General features: G+C 35.8%; 1 protein-coding gene across 1 annotated transcript in view; it reads left to right on the top strand.

Moving 5' to 3' along the window:
• The window catches only part of LOC148946067 (ribosome biogenesis protein BOP1 homolog), a 69,690-nt gene that overhangs the window by 28,777 nt on the left and 21,723 nt on the right, over positions 1–19,190 (top strand). The window contains exons 4-7 of the mRNA XM_089098040.1: positions 7,235–7,386; positions 11,072–11,189; positions 13,435–13,589; positions 18,335–18,506. Coding sequence (XP_088954166.1) covers positions 7,235–7,386; positions 11,072–11,189; positions 13,435–13,589; positions 18,335–18,506 — 597 coding nt within the window. The remainder of the gene's footprint in view (positions 1–7,234; positions 7,387–11,071; positions 11,190–13,434; positions 13,590–18,334; positions 18,507–19,190) is intronic.

Here is a 19,190-nt window from a genome sequence, read left to right as displayed (position 1 = left end):
TAGTAACCGAAACTCTAAAAACGGGATTTTGAGACCAATAGATACAGCAAACGAATCAGCTTATAATACTGATACCAAATATATAAGATTCAATAAGTTTAGTTATACCCATCAAAAGTTACGCGAGAAAATTTGGCTGATTTTTGAAAAAAGGGGAAAGACCCCCCTAAAAGTTATAGAACCTTAATGAAAATCACTATCAGATTTAGAGTATCAGAGAACCCTACTGTTGAGATTTCAAGCTCCTATCTGCAAAAATGGGGAATTTTGTATTTTTTGCCAGAAGAAAGATCACGGATGCGTATTTATTTGTTTTTTTTTGTTTGTTTTTTTTGTTTTTTTCTCAGGGATGATCGTATTGAGGTGATCGTGTCGACCCAGTGGTTCTAGAATATCGTGGCTCAGGCTCATTAGAGGCTTGTTGGAACGGAAATTAAAAGTTCTAGTGCCCTTTTTAAGTGACCAAAAAAATGGAGGGTAACTAGGCCCCCTCCCACGCTCATTTTTTCCCCAAAGTCACCCGATCAAAATTTTGAGATAGCCATTTTGTTGAGCATGGTCGAAAATATGATAGCTATGTCTTTTAGAATGACTTAATTCCCCAAAGTCCCCGGGGGGAGGGTTGAAAGTTATGAACTTTACCCAATGTTAACATATATTATTGGTTATTGGAAAGTATACAGAAGTTTTCAGGGGGGACTTTTTCTGGTAGTTGGGGGGGGGGTTGAGGGTTACGTAGGAGGATCTTTCCATGGGGGAAGGGACATTGCTATGAAGGGGGCGCCGGATTTCCCATCATTATTAAAAAAAAGATCAGAAATTAAATTAAAAAAAACAAGTCTTTCAACTTAAAGTAAGGAGCAACATCAAAACTTAAAAGGAACAGAAAATATTACGTATATGATTGGGTTCGCCCCCTAGTCAATACCTCGCTCTTTAAGCCAAAGATTTTTTAGTACTTTCATAAAAGCTATTTATTCGTATTAATGGCCTTTGTGATTAAGGGGTTATTATTAAAGAATTGGGACAAAAATTCGGACTTTAGCGTAAAGAGTTATGTATTAACTAGGGGGGCGAACCTCCCTAGTATACATAATAAAAATATACGAACATAGAAGATCGTTACGAACGTTAATTTGTAAGTTACGCATATTTATTACTAATAAAAACGTTCATAAATAAAATTAAACAACTTTCGAGAAAGCCATATAATCAAATAAAAGTAAAATTAATATGCAATTTTTTTTTTAATTATTCATGTATGGTGAGCTAAAATCAAAACCTGCATTCATTCAAAAACGTTCAAAAATTAAATAAAAAAGGTTTTTTTAACTGAAAGTAAGGAGCGACGTTTAAACGTAAAACGAACAGAAATTATTACGTATATGAAAGGGGCTGTCCCCTCCTCAACGCCTCGCTCTTTGCTCTAAAGTTTGACTTTCTCACATCTCTGTTTTTTTTTAACAATAAAAAGCATTAGCGTAAAGAGCGAGGCGTTATACAGAATAATTTCTGTTCATTTTAAGTTTTAACGTCGCTCCTTACTTTCAGTTAAAAAACTTGTTTTTTTTTTCTTTAATTTAGATTAAAGTTTGGCCAAGAGTGGTTTTTCATCGAACTTCAATCTGTCTTTCTAAACATAGGTGATTTACGAGAAAAATGCCACATTAATTTGCCAATGGAGAAAACAGCTGTCTTGTAACGTAAACTTTTTTATAATGATTCATTCATCTAGATATTGTTCTTCTTCATCTAGTGGTCGTTCGATTCCTTTTAACAGCCCAAGTTTTATCGAAGATAAGTTTAATATTTAGGGTCAAGGTACATTTTTCGAAAATCTATTCTAAAGATCCAGTAATCAGTCAAATTTGTAATCGTAAACGGTAAGTAAAGGGTTCCGTGTGGTGTGACAATGAACGTAAACTAATTCTTGTGTGTGGTATGATAATGACTCATCTTTTCTACTGGTAAGTTCTGTTCTAGCCTTCACAACAAGCAGACTGAATAGGATAACAAAAACATAATATCCAGTTTTTGCACATAATGGCGTGTGTCTAGATTTTTGAAGTTTAAAAGGAGCCAAGGTGCAAATGGACTTCTCTAAATTCCTGTAAATTAAAATCATTTATCCTTTTCTTGATTTTTATAATATTCCTAAGCTTTCAGTAATTTTGCTCATTTATATTTGTATTGCTAACATCAGTGACTTCGGTAAATTAGGCCACAAGTCATTGGAAACGCCGAGTTAGGTCTTGATAACAAGCCTTATGAAAATCAAGTATTTTCGAATCGAAGTCTAGTTCAAGTTTATCAGAGGCAACGCTATAGCGTTGCCTATAGTAAAGGCCATACGGCTCCAATGTTTTATTATTTACTTTTTTCCAGAGGCACTTCATATGGAAGGGGTTGTCGTATAAAACTCAAAGGGGGCTCATTCGATTGAAAATCAAGAGTTCTAGTGCCCTTTTTAAGGGTCAAAAGTGATTGGAAGGCAACTAACACCCCTTCCATGCCCACCATTTCCCCAAACACATCCAATTAAAAATTTTGAGATAGCCATTTTGTTCTACGTAGTTGATTTCCAGATAAAAATTATGTGTTTGAGGAGGACACTCCTCCCACAGCCCTCAGTGCATGGGTTGTAAGCTATGTCCTGGTGGCATATAAGGTTTTTATAGAAAGTTTTGTCGTAGAAACTTCAAATAGGAATCTTTCGATTGGAAATTGAAACGGTTAGTTCCCTTTTTAATAGTCGAAAGTGATTGGAAGGCAGCTAACACCCCTTCCACGCCCACCATTTCCCCAGACATATCCAATCAAAATTTTGAGATAGCCATTTTGTTCAACGTTGTTGAAAGTTCTGGAAGTTATATATTTGAACAGGACACTCCCCCCACAGTCTTCAGGGCAAGGGTTATAAGTTATGCCCTGGGGACGTATAGGGTTCTTAGGGAGGAACACTCGTATAAACTTCAAAGAGGGCCCATTTAGTTGAAAATTAAAATTTCTAATTCACCTTCTCAGAGTCAAAAGTTGTCGAAGGGCAACTACCTCCCCCCCAAGCCTTTTTTCCTCAAACCCATCCGATAAGAACTATGAGATGGCCATTTTTTAAAAAACAGTTCAAAGACGATGTAATGAAAACTCCGCGGCGGACACAGCCCCCCAGGGCCCGAGGGTAGGTGTTGTAAGTTATGCCCTAGGGGAATATATGGTTCTTATGGAAGGGATCCTCGTAAAAACTTCAGGCAGGGCTCATTTGATTAGAAATTCACATTTCTAGTTCAGTTTTTGAGAGTCAAAAGAGATTGGAGGGCAACTAGCCCCCCCCCACGCACATTTTCCTCAAATGCATCCGATAAAAATTTTGAGATAGTCATTAAGTTAAAAATTGTTCAAACGTCAGATATCAAAAACTCAGGTGTCGACACAACCTCCCAGGGCCCGGGGCAGGCGTTGTAAGTTATGCCCTGGGGCATACATGGTTCTTACGAAGGGATGCTCGCATAAACTTCAGAGAGGGCTCATTTGATTGGAAATTGAAAGCTCGACCTCACTTTTTAATAGTCAAAAGAGATCCAAGGGCAACTACCCCCCCCCCCCACGCCTTATTTTTTCAAACCCATCTGATGAAAATTTTGAGATAGCTAATTTGTTAGAAATATTTCAAACACTGGATAAATATAATTCCGGCGTCAATACAGCCTCCTATGTCCCAGGAGAAGGCGTTCTAAGTTATGCCCTAAAAGCATATATGGTTCTTATGAAAGGGGTGATCGTATAAACTTAATAGAGGGCTCATTTGATTGGAAATTGAAAGTTCTAGTTCAATTTTTAAGAGTCAAAAGATATCCGAGGGCAACTACCCCCCCCTTCCCCACACACCCTTTTTTCCCCAAACCCATCCGATACTATTTTGAGCTAGTCTTTTTTTTTAAATAGTTCAAAGGTCAGATAACAAAACTCCGGTGTCGACATAACCCCCCTGGGCCCGGGGGCAGGCATTGTAAGCTATGTCCTGGGGCCGTATATGGTTCTTATGAAAGGGATGCTCGTATAAACTTCAGAGAGGGCTGATTTGAATGGAAATTAAAAGTTCTAGTTCACTTTGAGAGTTAAAAGAGATTGGACGGCACCTAGCCCCCCCCCCCACGTCCCTTTTTCCTCAAATGCATCCGATAAAAATTTTGAGATAGATATTTGGTTAGAAATAGTTCAAAGGTCGGATAAGAAAAAACTCCGGTGTCAATACAACCCCCCAGGGCCCGGGGGAAGTCGTTCTAAGTTATACCCTAAAGGCATGTATGGTTCTTATGAAAGGGGTGCTCGTATAAACTTAATAAAGGGCTCATTTGATTGGAAACTAAAAGTTCTAGTTCAGTTTTTAAGATTCAAAAGATATCCGAGGGCAACTACCCCCCCCTTCCCCACACACCCTTTTTTCCCCAAATCCATCCGATACTATTTTGAGCTAGTCTTTTTTTTTAAATACTTCAAAGGTCAGATAACATAAAAACTCCGGTGTTGACAAAACCCCCCAGGGCCCAGGGAACAGGCATTCCAAGCTATGTCCTGGAGCCGTACATGGTTCTTATGAAAGGGATGCTGGTATAAACTTCAGAGAGGGCTCATTTGAATGGAAATGAAAAGTTCTAGTTCACTTTGAGAGTTAAAAGAGATTGGAAGGCAACTAGCCCCCCCCCCACGTCCCTTTTTCCTCAAATGCATCCGATAAAAATTTTGAGATAGATATTTTGTTAAAAATAGTTCAAAGGTTGGATAAGAAAAACTCCGGTGTCCATACAACCCCCCAGGGCCCGGGGGAAGGCGTTGTAAGCTATTTTCTAGAGGAATGTATTATTCTTATGAAAGGGGTGATCGTATAAACTTAAAAGAGAACTCATTTGATCGGAAACTGAAAGCTCTATCTACCTTATTAATAGTCAAAAGATATCGGAGAGCAACTAGCCCCCCCTCCCCCACATACCCTTTTTCCCCAAACCTATCCGATACATATTTTGAGATTTTTATAAATAGTTCAAAGGTCAGATAACAAAACTCCGATATCGACACACCCCCCCCCCCTGGGCCCGGGGGCAGGCATTGTAAGCTATGTCCTGGGGCCGTATATGGTTCTTATGAAGGGGATGCTCTTATAAACTTCAGAGAGGGCTCATTTGAATGGAAATTAAAAGCTCTAGTTCATTTTCTCTGAGTAAAAAAAATCGGAGGACAACTAGCCCCTCCCGCCCTCCACGCCTTTGGTTTTATCGGATGGATAGCCCCATTCAATAGAAATTTTAGGAGACCATTTTTTTAAAAGTATTCCAAAAATCAGATATTAAAACTCTGTGGTCAACACAACCCCCCAGGGACCCGGGACAGGAGTTGTAAATTATATTATTGGGGTATACATCTTTTTTATAGATGATAAGCTTGCATAAGTTTCAGACAGGGCCCATTCGACTGGAAATTGAAAGTTCTAGTTCACTTTTAAAGAGTCAAATGAGATCAAAGGGCAATTAGCCCCCTCCCCACGCCCTTTTCCCCCAAACCCATCCGATAAAAATTTTGAGATAGCCATTTTGTACAAAATAGTTCAAATATCAGCTAATAAGAACTCCGAGGTTGACCCAAACCCATTTTTTCACTTTGATATTGTAACTTTGATACCAGTTTTGATACTTTGATGAACATTTGATTTTAAAAAAAAAATTGATTTTGGAAAAAAGAAGTCCTAAGAACCTGAGACATTTGGCAATCGAAAACGGACAAAAAATAATTAAAAAACTTTCCGAAAAATAAGTCTTTCAAAGATAAGTAAAGGTCATTTTAAGCTTAAGCTCAGCAGATCCAATTACCTGTTAAAATTCAAACTCAAAACGACCAGAAATTACTATTAAAGAATAAATTAAACCCAATATGAACAAGAAATTAAATAAACAATCATAGCAAAAAACATCCAACAAGTAATAATATAAATGAATAGATAGATCTTAAAGCGAGTAATGCTCAGATTGAATATGAAAATCAAGCTTAAAACGAAGCAACATATTTTGCTGTTAAAGTATAAATGAAACTTAAACGCACAGAAATTAAATAGACAATAATGCAAACAAAAATACTATAGATATTAATGTAAATGAATAAATAAATCTTAAAACGAGTGAAACTTAGATTGAATATGCAAATCAAGCTTGAAACGAACAGAAATCACTACAAACAAGAGTTTGGGTATCGCCTCCTTCTCTCACTGTAAAAGTCGAAAACCTACTGCGTCATTGGAGCTTCACTGAAAACTATATGTGTCTTGAACGGTCTTGGAAAGTATAAACAACATCAAATTGAATATTTGATGTATAATGATATTAATTGTTGAAAGATCCACCAGTTCAAGAATTTATTTCACCGTAAATTTATTTTTATTTTCAATGCTGTAAGAACTAGAAAAGAAAATATTTGTAATATAATTCGTTTTCAGTTAAGCGCTAATGACGCTGTAGGCTTCTGGTTTTTATTTACAGTTAAGGAAGGGGGCAGTATCCAAACTCTTGTTTGTAGTTAAACTATTTTCGTCTTGAACAGCTTTAGAAAGAGCTAATAAATTAAACTCAATATTTGATGTATAATGATATTAATTGCTGAAAGCTCATCAGTTCAAAATTTTACTATAGTTTTAATGTTTATATTCAATATTAAGTAACAAAAGAAAATATTTGTCATAAAATTGGTTACTACTTCCATAGCAAAATATTTTTTTTTTCGTTTTAAGCTTGATTTTTATATTCAATCTCAGCATTACTCGCTTTAAGATCTATTTATTCATTTATATTATTACTTGTTGTATGTTTTTTGCTATGATTGTTTATTTAATGTCTGTTCGTTTTCAGTTTCATTATTCTTTGATAGTAATTTCTGGTTATTTTAAGTTTGAGTTTTAACAGGTATTTGTATCTGCTGGGCTTAAGTTTAAAATGGCTTTTACTTTTCTTTGAAAAACTTATTTTTCAGAAAGTTTTTTTTAATTAATCCATAGAAAATCAGTGAATAAATATAGGGTAAACGTTATGGTGCAGTCAGCAGGGTTTTGTCTTCGGAGATTGGCGCTAGTCAGTTTTTTTGCCGAAGAATCAAACCAAAAATACTAAATTTTGAATCCGTATGCAATTAATAATTCAATGTTTTACCTCTGTCTTTTGAAACTCTCATTTATCGTTGCTTATCTTATTGCTAGGATATCCGGAATACTGTGGGAAATATTCCTTTGAAGTGGTATGACGAATATTCCCATGTTGGCTACGACTTGGAAGGAAAGCCCATAGCCAAGCCGCAAAGAGGAGATCAACTCGATCGTTTCCTGAAGAAAATGGAAGATCCAGACTCTTGGTAAACGGAGAAATTATATTCGATTTTCACTTACCCCTTTTTTTCTTTTTTTTATGTACACGATATAAGTGTAATGTTTTTAGTACTCCTTTGAAACCACTCTGCTCATGGTTTTGGGAGGGCAAACCTCGAGTGTAGGTTTATTAAAACCAATGTGCCAAACTGAAAAAATGAACAAGCGTAAATAAATTCAAACAAACTAAATAGGTAAAAATGATGAATATCACTGAGGGCAACAAAACTTTATTAATGTTTGATACTTGTTGTCTCATGACCTCAGTTGACAAATTAGAACAATTTACTAGTCCCAAAAGTATAGGCCGAGCATGATTTTTTATGAAGTAATGCGTCATCTTAAAATACTCTTTCTTAAATCACGAAACTTCTTATAAGATAGTTGCGTATATATTAATTAGAATTTTATTGTGTGTGTTTTTGTTCTGAAGAGTCTTCTTTGAGGCTTATTTTTGTTTCGGCAATACACCTTGTTCTCAATTAAAAAAAAAAAAAATTCGTTTTTCTTCAACCAATCTATCTAGGCAGTTCTCTGGCGACGAGCCCAGCTAGGTAAGCATCTTGTATGCATCTTGATATGAAAGAAGGCAAATTAAATAAGCTTTGATTAAAAGAAAAAAGACGAGCAGTTTAATTTTAGACTAAAAATCCATCTCTGGTGCATTCCATTAAACAAGGAATCATTTGAGTATTCTGTGCAACCTAGAGCTGAAAGACCTGCCAACTTAACCAGGTTGGATAAATTAAAAAAATGTGGTTGAAATACTAAAAGCCGCTTAACCAGGACAGATCACCGACGACAAAACAATTTTCTGTTTGGTCAATCTTGTTTCCCATCACTACTCATATTAGAAATTTTTTCACTACAAAGTTTTTTTTTCACGCTATTTTTTTTTTTTTTTTTATTTCGGAACCTATTCTTAAGTGCGTTTCCTCTCAGCATAATCATTTGCTTTATGTCCAGTCTTACCCTCTAAATGACTCTCTAAAACAGCTCAAGGGTGTTTAAATTTACAGCGCTTAAATTCATCACTTTCACCAGCAAATTGAAGCTAGTGCTCAAACTATTGAATTGCATATCACAAATAGGGTTCAGATTGTACCTGGAATTAACTTCTGGCTAATTTTGCTTTCGCTGAAACTATTCAATTAGACATGTGCGATTGGTTTGTTTAGCTCTTAGAACAAAACTACATGGGATGGGAATGCTGGCTACAAATTTTCTGTATTTAAGTGAAGTATATAACCGTCTTTCCCATGTTATTTTATAGAACAGTTGAAGCCCTGTAATGTAGACCGAACCCATTTTTCACGATTCTTTTACAATAAATTCAACTGACTGTATTTCAAACAGTAGGCTGTAAGAAAATTGTGGCTCAATTCCGCTTTCTAGGGCTATAATGAGATAAAGGCTGAGGTGGCTAGGGCACGTTCTGCGGATGAAGGATGACAGATTGCCGAAGATTTTTCTTTCGGTCAACCGTCTAGGGCTAAACGGAAAGCAGGTCGTCTGTGGCTGGGGTGGGAGGATGTCATAAAGAAAGTTTCAAGGGAAATGGGAACCTTCTGGGGGGTTCTAAAGAGGGAGGCTTTGAGTAGATTGAGATTGGGGGAGGAGTCTGCGTAGTTGTGTTGGCCTCAGTCGGCTTGGTGTTGCAGTGAGTTGTTAGTAGTTAGTAGTAGTTTCCATTACTTTTGTTAGGCAGAATATGAATATACCAATATGTGCGTCTTTTTATATTCTTCCCCAATATTCTAATCGCTCCCTTCGCAACTTTATATTGGACTCTGTAAGTGACACCTTGTTCTTTATTATATGCCAGCAGAAAATGGCTACCAAAAATTTTGAAAACTACTTTAAAACCATCATAATTTCTAACTTAAACTAATAATAAACTTGCATTGCTTTATTTAAGCCCACCTCCCGTGATTGCTAAATATGCAGCTCGCTATAAATATTCGCACTATTTTTTACAATAGCGCGACTCTTTTCTTCGCGCTGATTAATTAGCGTTCTTTCCGTTTATCCATCAGGGGGGGGGGGATAAAGTGAAGTAATATGCTTTTAGGAATAAGATAAGTAAAATATTTATGATTGTTTTAAGGTAGTTTTTAGAATTGATGCTAACAATTTTCTAATATGGGACAAGGTGTCACATTAATGGTCCCTTTAAGGCGTCAAAATCAAAATTTGTGAAGGAAGCGATTAATATATTTGGAAAGAGCGTAAAAGGAGCATCGAGTGGCATGTAAAAGCATCGAGTGGCATCGAGGAGCATCGTAAAAGGAGCATCGAGTGGCATCGAGTGGCACCAAGCTCACTAACGAAAAAACAATTACTAGTTCACTAATATTTGCTGTGAATTAGTCTGATTTCAAAGTCATGAAAATATTAAATAAGTTCTTTCTTAGGTTATTTCTTCTTCCCTTAGTATGTGGTCGAAAAGCCTTATAGTATCCGAGGCTATTAGACTTAGAATACTAACAAGTACAGTGAGATCAAGTTTGAGTATGGCCTTGCTGCCCATTTTTCGAAAAACTGTCTTGTGGTTGATTTTCTTGCGAAATCAACGTGTTGAACAAAAACTGTAGACATCTTCATACTGCCTTATACTGTTATACAGGTAATAGCGAATAACGCTTCCAGATATATAAGTTTAAATAAAATAATAAATACCCCTTAAGCAGATTATATAAGGCTGATAATCTTTTCTTACTCTAAAGGTTTTTTGGCTGACGATATCAAGAACAATTATTTTGTCCATTACCGAAACCCTTGGGTGTCATAATGAAATCAGGTTAGGTGTTAGAAGTACGAAAGCCCTTTAAGAAAAAGAGAAAATGTTGACTATATTTACCGTTTCTATGCCCTAAAAAAGTTCAATATTACCAGTGTCTCAGTGAGATTTCCCATTTTGGTTGATGGATATAGGCTATTTCATTGCAACAGGCTTGTTGTCATTCCTTTAATATCCTTTATGAACGATTAATTAATAAAAGTTGGTTCACACTACCCCAAGTTACCTTGGAGCTTGCAATATAAGAAAAGGAAACGATCAAAAATGGGGTTTTTAAGGCCAAACGAGAATACTGAATAAACAAACAAAATATATTTCGACAGGACAAACGCCTCTCTTCTTCAGCGCGAAACGAAATAATATATTCAAGAAAAGTGCCGAAGAAAAAAAAACAAAAACAAACGCGGAACAAAAACAAAAACAAACCCATATATTGCAAGCTTTTAGTTTAGAGATTGTAATATACTTCAAATCTTCAGAATTAGTTCCACAATTCAAACTTGCGAAATGAATTTGAGTTAACTTAATTCATTCCCTTTCAACTATAAATTGGCATTGAAAAGGTTTATCTTAGATTAGAATTTTAGTCTCGTATGTGTTGGTCTTGGGAGAAGAGATAATCTGACTATTAGCAGAAGTTTTAAGGTGGATTTTGGCAGTATGGGTGAGATAAATATGAAAAAAAAGACATAAAACTTAGATCTTAGAATAAAAGTCAATAAACGAGAAGGACTCTTTAGGTTGGGAAGAAATGCTTTCTAGTAGAAAACTGGTGGCAGGGCTAGCTCTACCATGTAGTAATAAACCATCATGTCTGGACAAAATAGAAAGCTATATTATCTTTACCCTTTTGACTTTTTACAATCTCGTAGGAGAACGGTGATTGATCCATCAACTGGAGCTGAAATGAAATTAAGCGATGAGGATGTACAGCTTCTGGAACGGCTAACTGAGAATCGAGTGCCTGATGGCGGAGTAAATGATACAGAGGTATTTATATAGGCTATATTTACCATGGACGATCTGTGTTAAGGAAATTAAATAAAAAACCAAGTTTCTTCAACTGAAAGTAAAGAGCAACATTAAAATTTAAACATCAGAAATTAATCCGTATATGAGGATTTCAATCCGTATCCTCAATCCTCGCTCTTTACGCTAATGTATGAAAACTCTTTAAAAATACTTCTCAATCAAATTTAACGACCCTTGTGTTTGAGTGGTCTTTTTTAGGGAAATGTGACAAAAAGTCTAACTTTAGCGTAAAGAGCGAGAGATTGAGGAGGGGATAGTCCCCCTCATATGCGGAATAATTTCTGTGCGTTTTCAGTTTTAATGCTGCTATTTACTTTCGGTCGAAAAACTTGGTTTTTATTTAATTTCTGACCGTTTTTCAAGTCATCGCAGAAAATCCTCTTTCATCCTCACCCTTTTATAGTTTTGCCTGAAAAATTTCCCTCTGAAACTTTCCTCTCAAAAGAATATTATCCTGTGGAAAATCCTCCCCTTCAGGAAAGCCATCCCCCCCCAAAAAAAATACGTCACTGAAAAACGGCACTAGAAATATGATCTATCTTTGGCCAAAAATACAAAATTTCACATTTTTGTAGGTAGGAACTGGAAACCTCTACACTACAGTAAGGTTGTCTGATATGTTGATGATGTGATTTTGTTAAGATCCCTTGACTTTTTGGGGTTGTTTCCTCCCTTTTTGGAAAATCAGGCAAATTTTCTCAGGGTCGTAGCTCTTGATGGGTAAAATTAAACCTAATGGATTTTATTTATTTGGAATCAGTATGAAAACCGAATTAATTATTATTATCAAAAATACAGTCTATAGAGTTTTGGTTACTGTAGGGCCGAGTCGCTCTTTACTTCCAGTTCGTTACCACAAACTGTTTAATCGATACGCAATATCTTTTGTTGTATATTCCTTTTACCTAATTTACTTTAATTTTCCAAGGCTCGAGTGATATTATTGCTTAAAGATACTGCAAAGTGAACTTCAGATCAAATATTATTTTTGAAAAGAATCACTTGAATTTTATTACTCACAATATGTATAACATACTTACACAGTGGAGAAGGGGGTTGTAAAATTAGTCTTAGCTTAGCGTTTTCTGTTTCGCTCAAAGTCAGTCCGTTTCAACTTCAAATGTATGAAAGTGAATGTCAAAAAACATTCGAAGTCTTCATAGCCATTCCGACATTCCTAATCCATGCCTTCTTCTAGCTGTGATCTTTAATCTTCGATTTATTTAATTTTAATTTATTTTTTCCTTTTTTTATTCATTGCTGTTTTGTTTGACTCCATTTCTGTTTTCCAAATGCTTATGCTCTCTATAATGTTTAAGTTTTCTCTTCTATCTTATCCGGCGGTTGGTTTATCTTGGCAATTTTTGGTGCAAAATGCAATGTTTTACCAGTTTAATATGTGATACTTGTTCGTTATTTTTGATAAACTTTTAATTTTTGTCATGTAGTCACATCTGTATTAATGACACAAGGCTGTTTTCCCTCGGTTTTAATTTACATCTTGTAAATTAAATAGGTCATGAAACAAGTTACCCCATCATTATAGCACGTAATGATTTGCGTAGCCTTTGATGAGTAATACTAAACTTAATAAAATTCATATATTTAGAATCAGCATTATAAGCCCATTCTTTTGATACATTTATTGACATCAAAGTTCCGTTTTTAAAATTTTCGATTACTATTGAGCCGTATCGCTTGTTTTTTTTTTTTTTATTACGTATATGTTATTATATATATGATGGGGTTCTCAGTATTACTCATGACTTGTTCATCAAGTATTACTCAGTAGCCTTGGCTGAGGCCTAGGGGTGGTCAGCCATTAGGAGCCTATTCATAGTTTCACCTGAGACCTGGTCACCTTTTTGTTAAGAAATCAGCTAAACCATGGTTAATTCTGACCTATTTATTTTTCAGATGTTATGAATTTTAAGGAGACCCAACCCCTCCTTAAATGCGAACACACGGGCAAGATAATTGAATTTGTCGTTGTATAGCCACATGAGATATTCTACTTTGATAACTTGTATCCTCCCTTGGCCACCAGCCAGAAGGACATCATTGCTCCTCTTCCTGGAAAAAGTCAACTTTGTATATGTTTAACCCTCCTAAGGATTAGAACTGTGGGCATCAGTGTTTTAGTTCTAATTACATGGTGTTGAACTTAAGTAATTGCTCTAATGATTTGTTTCAAATTTTCTAGCCTTGGAACTATTGGTTCTCGTCACAAGATGTCATGGAAACTCCAATTGTTAATGTACCGCCTCACAAAAGATCTTTCTTACCTTCTAAGGATGAAGCTAAAAGGGTGGCGAAACTTATTCATATGATGAAAATGGGTGCATTGAAGCCTTTGAGGTATGCACATCAAAGTTACCTTTTTTAAATCCAAATCGAAGCAAATAGAAATGAATAGAGTTACGTGTTAGGTACTTTGGCAGGGGTGTTACGAAGAATTAAAAGCGACTAGTGTTATTACCAGTATATTGTTGCCCAGTTGAGAAAATTAAAATTTTGAAAATTGAAAATTAAAAGTTTACAAAAAAGCTTTAAAAAAATGCATCGACAATTTATTTATTTCCATTTTTGTTATGTTTTTACGAGTCGGGCAAACATTTCATGGGGGGGGGGGGGGTTCAAATCCATCACCCTGGATACGGCCTTGAGTGTCACTGAGAGTGTAGCGCTACCCAGTTGATTAAAATTAAAATTCGTTAATGCCATAAGCAGTAGACCTGCGTAAAAATATTTTAAGTGTAGGGGATTTTTCGGAGGATTTGTCCCTAATCACGCATTGCACTACCGGCCGAAGGTAGAAAATCGAGAGATTGGTAGAAGGTAGAAAATTAGTGGAAGGTAGAAAATCGAGAGATTGGTACCTGTCCTACGCAGATCATTGGTCAGCCTGCGAAAATGTTTAGAGGATTTTTTTCGGAAATGTTAATTGGCTTTGGAAAATTCCTTGTCGTCAATGACAGTGTTGTTTCAACTTGCTGAATTAGAAAACGCTGATGGCGCAACCAGGTAAAAATAGAGTAGTATAGCAGGTTTTACTTGGAAATGGTCGATTTTTTTTTTTTTTTTTTTTTTTTTATCAGAGTGCGTCTTGTGTTGCACCCTTGTGAGTCTTTAGTATTCATCGATCAAAATATTCAGTTAATCCTGTTTGCCATTCTAAAATTCTATTGTTCGTATTCTACTTTTTCCTTATTCCTTAAATATTCTTTTTACCTAAAGCGATGTAATTAACAAATATTTTGAAAATAAGACAATATCTAGCAAACAAGTAAATATAAATTAAAATTAGACTAAAGGCTAATTAAAATACTGACAAAAAAAATATAGTGTTCAAAAAGAGTCCAGAAACATGTGATCACAATTTAGAATATGAAGTCATAAACTACTCCGAAGAGTCAAAAACAAAAACAATTTTTAAACCCGAAGAACGGCTTTTTTGGTTGACTCTGGTGTTCAGATTTAAAAACAAAAATAAAAACTACTGTGTCCAGTCAAAATACTGTGTACTGTGAAGAGTCAAAAAAAAAATTTTGAATCGGGAGGTTCATTGATAGGCTTTCCTGGACATTCTAAGCTAGTAAATTGAAAAGTCCAAGAGCTTAAATCTTTGATTCAATTCTTGATGTTTAAAGAAAAAATGTTGAAACCTACAACGCAATTACTTTGCTGGTAGGGGACATGTTGTTTAATTCTGACTAACAAACTGCATTAGGAGCTTCAGGAACAGGTTTGGAAAGAGAAAAGTAATTTCATAATTCTGACTAACAAGCTGCATTAGGAGCTTCAGGAACAGTTTTGGAAAGAGAAAAGTAATTTCATAATTCTGACTAACAAGCTGCATCAGGAGCTTCAGGAACAGTTTTGTAAAGAGAAAAGTAATTTCATAATTCTGACTAACAAGCTGTATTAGGAGCTTCAGGAACAGTTTTGGAAAGAGAAAAGTAATTTCATAATTCTGACTAACAAGCTGCATTAGGAGCTTCAGGAACAGTTTTGGAAAGAGAAAAGTAATTGCATAATTCTGACTAACAAGCTGCATTAGGAGCTTCAGGACCAGTTTTGGAAAGAGAAAAGTAATTGCATAATTCTGACTAACAAGCTGCATTAGGAGCTTCAGGAACAGTTTTGGAAAGAGAAAAGTAATTTCATAATTCTGACTAACAAGCTGCATTAGGAGCTTCAGGAACAGGTTTGGAAAGAGAAAAGTAATTGCATAATTCTGACTAACAAGCTGCATTAGGAGCTTCAGGAACAGTTTTGGAAAGAGAAAAGTAATTGCATAATTCTGATTAACAAGCTGCATGAGGAGCTTCAGGAACAGTTTTGGAAAGAGAAAAGTAATTGCATAATTCTGACTAACAAGCTGCATTAGGAGCTTCAGGAACAGTTTTGGAAAGAGAAAAGTAATTGCATAATTCTGACTAACAAGCTGCATTAGGAGCTTCAGGAACAGTTTTGGAAAGAGAAAAGTAATTGCATAATTCTGACTAACAAGCTGCATTAGGAGCTTCAGGAACAGTTTTGGAAAGAGAAAAGTAATTGCATAATTCTGACTAACAAGCTGCATTAGGAGCTTCAGGAACAGGTTTGGAAAGAGAAAAGTAATTGCATAATTCTGACTAACAAGCTGCATTAGGAGCTTCAGGAACAGTTTTGGAAAGAGAAAAGTAATTGCATAATTCTGACTAACAAGCTGCATTAGGAGCTTCAGGAACAGTTTTGGAAAGAGAAAAGTAATTTCATAATTCTTACAGATAAATTATGGGTGGTGGAAATTGTTATATTTTTAAGCTCATCATTGACCGTTGTATTTTAAACACAACGAAACTTACCTGAAGCAAGAATATATCTCGAGTTTTATACCTTTTCTCGTTTTTACCTCTTCTGGGTCCTTGGACGAATCCCATAGTCCCTTATTATTACTTTTTGCTTCATATCCTACCTAACTGGACAGTTTCCTTTGAAGTTCTTAGCTTTAATCAATCCATTTTGCCACCGGAAGGTGTAAAAAATTTAATGTTAAAGCTTGTCAAGTGAATATATTCCTTCTTTCTTCTAATTTCTGCAGCGGTGTATACTTTAAATGGAGAAAATTACACTTTAATGAAAGTGTCCCTAAATTTGTCGAAAATAGACGTTTCGCCTCCGTGTGTTGAATTGGGCAATATTGCACTCAATGCTTACCACCTGATATTACTTTCAATTTATCGAGCGGAATGAAAATGTTCGGTGACTTGTCAGGGCTAGTTTTATGCCGATGATTTAAGCATCCTAGATGAAAGTGTGAGCAAAATGAATGAACTTTTAGAGGTTTTGCGAGTTCAGGATTCTAGATTGGGTTTAAAAATTAAAGTTAAGAAGACTAAGTCACTAAGGCTAGGAATAAGTGACGATGAAAAGGTGACGTTGGATAACGAAAAGATTGATGAGGTGGGCAGCTTCACTTACCTTGGTAGTTTTATTAGTAAAGATGGTGGGAGTACTGAAGATGTTAAAAGTAGAATAGCCAAGGCTCAGGGTGTTTTTTTCACAGTTAAAAAAAAGTTTGGAAGAATGGGAAGGTAAGTCTACAAACCAAAATTAGAATATTAGAAGCTACAGTGATGACAGTGGTCAAATATAGCTCTGAAGCATGGGTGCTCCGAAAAGCGGATGAAGATTTGCTAGATGTTTTCCACAGAAATTGCTTACCGATTTTTCTGGGTACCCGGCTGACTGACTGTATTTCAAACAACAGGCTGTACGAAAAATTTGGTTCAATACCGCTCTCTAGGGCTATAATGAAAGTACGTTTGAGGTGACTAAGGCATGTTGTGCAGATGAAAGATGACAGATTGCCGAAGATTGTCCTTTTCGGCCAACCGTCTAGGGCTAAACGGAAAGCAGGTCGTTCTCTTCTGGGGTGGCAGAACGTCATAAAGAAAGATTTAAAGGAATGGGAACCTTCTGGGAGGGTGTAAAGAGGGAGGTTTGAATAAATTAGGACAGAGGAGGAGCGTGCGTAGCTGTATTGGCCTCAGGTGGCTTGGTGCTGTAGAGAGTTGTTAGTAGTAGTAGTAGTAAGTGCTAAATAAAATAAGAGGCCGTTCTCTCTGACAAACCAGATTTTTCAGACAGGTTTCAGAATTTTGAGTGGAACAAAGAAGTTGGTAAAACTAGATTGTTGAATTGTAAACTGTGAACCAGCAGGATATATAAACCCACGAACTGGCAAAATCAACAGTCACATTCCATGATTTTTCTTTCGAGCTAAGTTTTTGAATTCACGATCTAGAATGTGAACTCGAGAACCCAATTGTCTGTAAAATAGCATTTTTTTTATGTCTGGATTGTCAATGGAAGTGTATATTTACAATCCTGAGTATGAATATATGATCTGGTCTGTCAGTGGAAATGTTCCAAGTTATCGCATTAAGTCGGATTGGTAAAGAATACGTCAGGTTAGCATCGTTCCGTTGTTTATCATATATTTGAAGAATATTAAGAATTACGAAGGAATAAAAGAATAATTTTAAGATAATAAAAATAATAAAGACTTTCAGGATATCCTGAAAAAAATCTATTCAGTTTACCTATGAGATATCACATGTACTTAGTAAGCCTGCTTTATTGAAACCTCGGGACCCTAAGCGACATCGTGACTTTCTAAATCGTTGTAACTCTTACAAATTGTGACAGGGTATGGAATGAACTTAGTCAAAATAACTCTGTATGTATCCAGATTATCACAAGACCATATCTGGAATATCTCAGGAACGGCTAGGTTAAAACAGGTTTGTAAGATTGCTAAGGTTAATAAAACTGCATGTGCTTAAACGCGCTTAGTATTCTTTATGCTCTGTATTTCTGTAATGTGATAGATGAATTGTATATTGTTTCTAGTGCCGAGTATGTTTGTTAAGAAACGCTGTTTTTCATTCGTTGGATTTCGATGCTATCGCAAAGTCAGTAATTCTGATGTTCTGTTCCTACCTCTATTGTCGACTTTTCGCTTTGGGTTGCTGTCCCTCGGATTCAGTATTTTCAGTCACTAAGATCGTTTTTTAGGCCTCTCTCTGTTTTCTATATTCTTTTACATCTTTCAGTATGGTTAAACCAAAACTGGAAGGACCACAATTTTACATGCTTTGGGATTCAGATGATAAAGCTGAAGACATCAAAAGGATCGAGAGCCATATTGCTGCTCCTAAGATAAGACTTCCTGGTCACGCAGAATCTTACAACCCACCACCAGAGTATCTTTTCACTGAAAAAGAGGTAATAGACATTAATCATATCTCTCTTTCTCTCTTTCTCTCTCTCTCTCTCTCTCTCTCTCTCTCTCTCTCTCTCTCTCTCTCTCTCTCTCTCTCTCTCTCTCTCTATTTCTCTCTATTTCTCTCTCTCTAGCTAAAGACCTTTGTTTCTTCGATTTGTGTTTGTTTGCTAGAAACCATAGCTTTTAATGGGAACATCGTCAAAGATCTTCTAACAGCTCATTCAACGCCATTACGCAGTTTAGCGTAAGAAAACATTGAAGATTCTTCGAATAGTTGAAATACACAGAAAAATTTCATTGCCAGAAAATGTCAAATCTCATAAAACGAACAAGAATATGTTGAATCTTTGAGGTGATTTATCTTTTTCTCTTTTACTCGTTCTTTTTCTAATTTGATTAAAGCCATTTCTATTTATTTGTTTCTGTTAATTATCAAAAACACCTCGGAGACAGGAAGAACTTGCTCTTGTTACGGTCACTAAGTGGTATAAACAATGTAAGGCCTTGTGCCTGAGATATCCACAACCCGTACAAATGCGTTAAGTCAATATTTGGCTGCCCAATACAAATAAAACGAACTTAGTTTTGTAAAATGACTAGCCTCAAAAATTAAAATCTATGCTACCGTCTGTTTCTCGTTCTTTTTTAGTTGCTCGGAATAATAAGCCACTAAAATTACGGTG

The sequence above is a fragment of the Artemia sp. Qi Xiang Cuo genome, chromosome 12, assembly GCF_049724085.1.
Source record: "Artemia sp. Qi Xiang Cuo chromosome 12, ASM4972408v1, whole genome shotgun sequence".
Lineage (NCBI taxonomy): Eukaryota > Metazoa > Arthropoda > Branchiopoda > Anostraca > Artemiidae > Artemia > Artemia sp. Qi Xiang Cuo.
The sequence above is the reverse complement of the archived record's forward strand: the minus strand, read 5'-3'. Positions and strand labels throughout refer to the sequence as shown.